Source organism: Lepidothrix coronata, unplaced genomic scaffold, assembly GCF_001604755.1.
Source record: "Lepidothrix coronata isolate B3197 unplaced genomic scaffold, Lepidothrix_coronata-1.0 Scaffold108, whole genome shotgun sequence".
NCBI lineage: Eukaryota > Metazoa > Chordata > Aves > Passeriformes > Pipridae > Lepidothrix > Lepidothrix coronata.
Genome location: NW_016690288.1, coordinates 2,962,044 through 2,968,552, shown reverse-complemented (window position 1 = coordinate 2,968,552; position 6,509 = coordinate 2,962,044). Strand labels below are relative to the sequence as shown.

The following is a 6,509-nucleotide window of genomic DNA, read 5'->3' as shown; positions in this document are numbered from 1 at the left end:
CCAGCTCTGTTTCTTGTGTTTGTGGATTACATGTCCTGTGACTGCTTTAAAGCACTTCTGCGTGTGGGTTTTGCAGTGCTTGCTTCTGGAATTCGTTTAGGATTGAGACCACCCAGTTAGCAATTTAGGAAATAGGCAGGGGCATTTAGGACAAAGTTGATACTTCTGCATTACTATTACCTTTTTGTCATCCAGCAATAAAGTAACTCTTGCAGAAAAGTTCTTATTATCTCAACAGAAGAGGTAATAAGCGTCATTAAGTTCTGTGTATCCGTAAAGGCCTTTGCGCAAAAGTAAAAATGGTCTGAAGGGGTTTTGTCTGACGGAATATAATACAACTGCATAGGTACAAGGTGTGTCAATATGTCATGTTATTCTTGCAAAGTGAACTATACCCTTAGTGACCTGGGTACCTGCAATTCTTTATGTGAAATTGATTGTCTTTGCCTGTTGAAATGGTTCATTTTCCATTAAGGTTGCAGGTGTTGGGAATTGGACAGTCTTCCTAGCTCAGGAACCTAAGGAGGATAGGGTTGAATTGAGAAGTGACTGGCTGAGTAGCAGCTCACGCAAAAATTCCTGCATTTGCAGTTTTCCTGTCTGTCCATGTGTGTGTGTTTTAGGTGGAGTTGACCTGTTACATGAGTTTTCATTTGCGTCCATTAGTGTTACAGTGTTTCGAAACTGGTTTTAGCAGCTTTGAGCTCTTCAAGACAAAACTTAGGTGCTGTTGTTGCAAGACTTTCTAGTGGAAGGGTACTACTTCCAGATAGATAAAAAATGTCGTCAATATCTGCACAGTTTATTTCCTGATTTCCTTTTGCTGTTGCATGGTCATTTTATGATTGTGAGGTTGGCAGTCATGTTTCAAAACACAGTGTTGTTTTCTTAGGAAGTACAGAAGCAACTGTGCTTTTTGCTGTCTTGTGCCTTACAGAGGTTGTCTTGCGCAGGTTGTTCCTACAGGGGTAGGAAGAGGAGCTTTCTAAAGTTTCTCACATAAGTAATGTGTTGCACAGTTTGGTGCCCTGATAAGCCCAGTGCAATATTAGCATTAGAGCTTTGAAATTCAAAGCAGTTCCAGCATTGCACATGAGTTTTCTGGACATTGAACCAGTGTTCAATTTTTATGTTTCTTTAAGATGATGATGACTATATGCCCTCATATAAGAGGCGAAAAAGGACCAAGTCGACTAATGAAGCTGGCAATTCTGAGAGAAGAAAAGTTGGAGAATTCAATTTTGGTAAGATAAAAAATTAAAATTATTTTTCTCTCTGCTTGGTTTTCTGAAGAGGTGTCAGGCAATGTCATGCTGCAGGAGCGAGACACAGCTGTGCAAGCATTCAAGAGCCCAGGGCTCTTTGTAGATGTATTGCAGGAGTATAATCATCATCATAGGCTACCTCTGTTGCTTTTTGTTCTTCAAAGTGAGCACAGAACACAGAAAGTTGGGATCTTTTTGGTGGTGTTTTTTCATGGTTCCTTATGTAGAGTTCTCCACAGAAATGCATCCACACGCCATGGTTACTCTGGTCAAAGATGCTTCCCCTGGGATTTTTTGGAAGTCCTTTACCTCTCCTTAATTCCTTGGTTTGTTTTGGTTTCTGGACACGTAGCCCATTCATCTGTCTACTTTTATAAGGTTCTATGCAGTCTGGAATATGTGCTTTGGCACATTTTTTGAGATGTTTCTTAGGAATTCTGGAATTTGAGGTAATTTGAAAAGTCCCCTTGGATCTCCTTCTGACATCTGTATTGTGTGAAACATGTATTTAATGCTAATTTCAGCCAAAATAATAAAGTATTGTGAGCTGTCATCTTTTAAGGTCATTACTGCTAGTAGCCACTTCCATATTTAACATTATTTTTGGGTGCTACCGGCGAATGTAATGTCAGCATTGGCGAGTACAATACTTACCACTTACTCTTGCAAACCTTTCCCTATATATATTCTCTCAGCAGAAAACAGCATTTAAGCTTTGCGTGCCAACAGTTTTTGAAGAGAAATAGAGTGATGTTGGTTAGAGATGTAAAGCAAAGGTAATTAGCTTTTAGGACAATAAAAATTTTAGTTGAGCTTGCAATGTTGAAACACCAGTTTAAGAGCATCTCACAGCTTACCTGCTCACTGTTGCTCTGAGTTGACTTAATAGTTTATTGCTCTGAGTTATTCTCAAGAAAATTTTGTTCTAAACCACCCACTATGCACTTAGATTACAGGGATTTACAGCTCACGGGTTATTCAGACGTCTTTACTCCTGGGTTACCTAATTTGTATTGGCGTTATTGCCCCTCATATTCACTTTGGGGTTCACCTACAGAAAGTTGCATTTCTCTATAGTGTTTCCAGGTCTGTTTAAAACACAAAATGAATGTGAGAAGCTTCAGAGAAAGATACTTCATTTTCTCTAATGGAAAAACTAACAACTGTTGGTAGTTTCAGTGCTGGTGTTTGGATATTTCAGAAGACTTTGCACCTTTGATAACCAAGTCTAATATTAGCTAATGGGACAGGAGAAAGGAGGTGGTTAATTCTATCATGAGAAGTTGCAGAATGACAAAGGCACATGCACTCAGAAAACTGGAAAGGGGGTATAGATGCTTGAGAGAGAAATCTGTCTCATCTGATAAGGGCTTTCAGTATTTTACATAACAGCAATGAGATGTTTGGGTTGGAGGGACTTCCTTGATGTCTTGATTGATTGATCAGGTAGCCCAAGTGGCCTGAGAAACAGGGTGAATAATGAACTGTGCTCTTAGTTTTGTGGAGACAGGAAAACAAAATAATTGTAACAAATGTCTATTAAAATGTTTGATAGAATTTGATAATCTCTGGGAAGGGAAGTTGGATTTCAAAAAAAATCTGAACCAGCTGTTTGAGGTTAAAAAATATCATTGCTGAAAGGAACTGACATTGTCAGTAAAAATCACTTTCCACGTTCTTTTGCTTTCTTAAGAAATTTTATAAAAAGGTCAGAAGCCTCAAGTTGTGTCTTGCAGTTGTGTTAAACCATTTTAGTGGGGAATAAAGTCCCCCTAGCTGTTGTCTGACTACGACAGTGATGGGAAGTGTGTATGTTTTTTCCCCATTTTGGCACACTGTTGAGCACAGGTTTTACCAGCTTGCAGCATGCTTAGAGTTGCTCTTTGATTTCCATGCTGAGTTGTGTGTTTTCTGTTTTATTTCCCCATGGAGTACTCTATGGCATGGATATGGGAATAGTAGAGTGCCTAGTACCTGAGCATCAATGTAGGTACACTGTGCAGGTTTCCTCAGCTGTAGTGGATGTTATCTGGAACATATCCAAAGGAGCAGAGAATGGATAAATTGAGGAGACTGTGGACAAATGGGGGAAGTTTTCAGGATTGTTATTTAACTGGGATGGTGTATCAGAAGGTGTTTATGGAGGAATAGAAGGAAGCCACCGTTTATTTTGGTGCCTACAGGAAAACTAAATTGCTTTGCGGTGGTTACTAAAACAGAGTATATCAGCTTAGTTTTGTGATAGGTCTTCAACTTTGCTATGTGAGCACAAAGTGTGTGATGAAAGAATGTTTTTACAGTAATTGGTCAGGATCCAAGGGGTTAGTAATGCTGACAATCAGATTAAAAAATCACACTGGTTACCTGATAATCCCTCTGAATTTTTAAATATCTCTGTTGTTCGATTTACTAATAGAGTATAAAAGTAGCCAAAAAAACAGTGTGCTGACCAAAATGTGAGCCAGTTTATGATTTTTTTTTCCAGTTTCCTGTTCTCTGTGTATTCACCATTCCAAACAAAAATGCCTGTAATGTGTATTTGATTATGAATCCCTGTAGTGTTTCCATTGGAGGGAGAGGGACGTGCAAGTAGGAGATTGAAAAGATCCACATGGTACATTTGACCAGTGATAGTGAGATTTGGAAACTGAGAAAAATGAAGCCTTGATAGCTTAATGGCTTATGTAAGAGACCAGTCAGGGTAGGAGCAGTGTCTCCTAAAATTCTGCAACCACCAATATTCAGTATTATTTGTATGCTTCTATATGGTTGTTTTGTAATATGGTATGACATTGTTTCTGCCTGTTCTCCCTCAGCCTGAGTTTTAGAGGAGATCATTTCTCGAGTCTGCCTTAGAGCTTGACGAACTGACAGGATCTCAACTGTTAATGCTTTCCTTAGTTCCACTCCTGAGTCACACAGATGCCTTTTAAAACCCTTGCTCCATGACTGTCCATGTGTGTTCACCAGCTCTGTGGAGTAAAGTAGGGTTTCCCCTTTAGACCAACCAGTTCTGGCTCATATTTTCCTGACTCTTCTGCTAAAGCTGCTGTTAATCCATTGTTCCACTGGTCAACAGAAAATGCAGCTGGTGGTTGTGCTAAAATCAGAGAGTGCTTCATCTAGGTCTATATCTGAAGTTAAAGGAGGGAATATTGTAAGGAGAAAGCGACACAGGAATAGAAAACATTGAGCTCACAATGTGTTTATCACATAAGAAGCTGTGCAGTACAGGGTAGCAGTAGAAGGGTGGCAGAAGTAATTGTATAAATTTATCCACAAGAATGTAATTTCAAAATCTGCCAGGTAACTAGAATGAAGAGTTTGTGTGGATGCAAGGCAGCATACCAAAATACCTTTTCCCTGTTAAAAAAGGTCTAATTCTTGCCTACATCTGAAGCATTCTGTTCTGTTGATATCCATGAAACTACATTAAAAAAAAAAAAGATTAAATATGGACACCAAAGCTGTGTACATTGGTCTGAGAATGAATATTTAAGTCCCTTTTGATAGAGACTGAAAATTCAGTCCTCTCTCTTGTCTGATATAAGTATTTTTTGACAACTGGAAGTGTCATAGCTTGAATGGCATCATTTTTTGACCCCTGTAGTTACTAGATTCAAGTCTTTGGAGTAAGAAATAAGCTGTAAGTACACTTGCTTAATTCTTTCTTAAAAGGCCAGACGACATCTGGTAACATCTACAAAAGAGTTGTGGAATTTTCCTAAAAGCATTGAGATAGTACAAAAAAAGCAGTGAAAACGTGTGCTCTGTCACAGGCAGAAAATTAAGTGTTAAAATTCTACCATTTAATCCAGTTGTCCATGTAACACAGGACTGGATTTGGATAACTTCTGTCTTGCAGTCTGTATCTTCTTTCAGAAGTAGGATTTATGAGGATGTTTTGCAACACCAGGACTTGGAGAAATGCTGGGTTAAGGTAGAGGACGGCACAATGCCTCCTGACCCAGATAGTTATATAGATTTGCGCCAAAACAACTCCATGTACTCACTGTATGCTTTATCAAGCTTCAATAATTAAGCTTTTCAGCACACAAATTTAGATAACTATCAACAGCAGCTACAAACTGCCTTTACCCCTGATGGCTCTGAGAGCTGCTGACTGATCCGTCGAAGAGAAGCCAGTTTTGGAAGTTACTTTAGCCTGGTTTGTGTTGTGGTTTTTTTAACTCGATTTAATATACAAGTTTGGGAGGTAATCTTAAAGAATTTATTCTGTACTTTTTTTTTCCTGAACATATCCATTTGCTTTAAAGTATAGCTTGTACTGTACTCTGCAGTCACCTGTATGCAAGTGAGCAGTAAAAGCACACTGCATATTTCATTGGTAACACAGACTTTACAAGAGATCCTCAGTTTTGTTTGTAGTCTGACATGTCCTTCTCTTTGCAGAGAAATGGAATGCACGAATTACAGACTTGAGAAAGCAAGTTGAAGAGCTGTTTGAAAAAAAATACGGTATGTGCTACACACCATTCCAAACCATTGCCTCTAGTTCTTATTGTGACAGCCCTTTGGCTTGTATCTTGTTGGCTCAGGAGTACACCTGAACTGACAGCACCAAAGGGTTAAATACTGCTAAGAGACGTAAAACTGGGGAAAGTAGCTTTTTTGATTAGCAGAGTAATTTCAAAATGGAGTGTCTCCATTTGGCACCAAAATGCAAAACTTGGTACTAGTTTTGTTCAGTTTCCTGGAACTCCAACATGCTCATGTCTTAGGCAACCACATTTGAGAGAGCTGTCCTTTTTTCTGTAATTACACCAAGTTCTTACATGAAAGAATCTTGTTAGAATGGCTCTAGGGAGAGGTTGCCACTCATTGATTGTTCCTGTCTGATTATGACTGATTTGCAGTGAAGCAAAAATTATATGTTAATGGCTCTTGGAAAGAAAAAGGATCAGACATGTTAGACCTTGGAATTTGTTTCCAGATGCTGCATGTAGATACATTTTGTGTCCCAGTATCACAGACTAAAACAGCGTCAGCAAAGATTTCAAAATAAATGGTGGTGCTCATCTACCATAAAAAGTGGAAGTGCTTTCAGAATGGACCTTGTGATTTGGAGTTATTACATGTTTCGGGTGTGACTATCATCTGACATTTAAATAGCCCACCGAAAGCAACTCACATCAAGTTCAGGGTCTCATTCACTGTATTTTAATTGCTCTAAAAAGGAGCATCATTCTTAGTGAATTGCTTTAATTTTGATTTTGGTGTTTG

At 38.8% G+C, this 6,509-nt stretch overlaps 1 protein-coding gene across 6 annotated transcripts in view; it reads left to right on the top strand.

Moving 5' to 3' along the window:
- The window catches only part of GTF2I (general transcription factor IIi), a 94,064-nt gene that overhangs the window by 58,429 nt on the left and 29,126 nt on the right, over positions 1-6,509 (top strand). For all 6 annotated transcript variants that reach the window (XM_017824051.1, XM_017824049.1, XM_017824053.1 and 3 more), the window contains 2 exons: positions 1,143-1,244; positions 5,679-5,744. In XM_017824051.1, the coding sequence (XP_017679540.1) occupies positions 1,143-1,244; positions 5,679-5,744 (168 nt within the window). The remainder of the gene's footprint in view (positions 1-1,142; positions 1,245-5,678; positions 5,745-6,509) is intronic.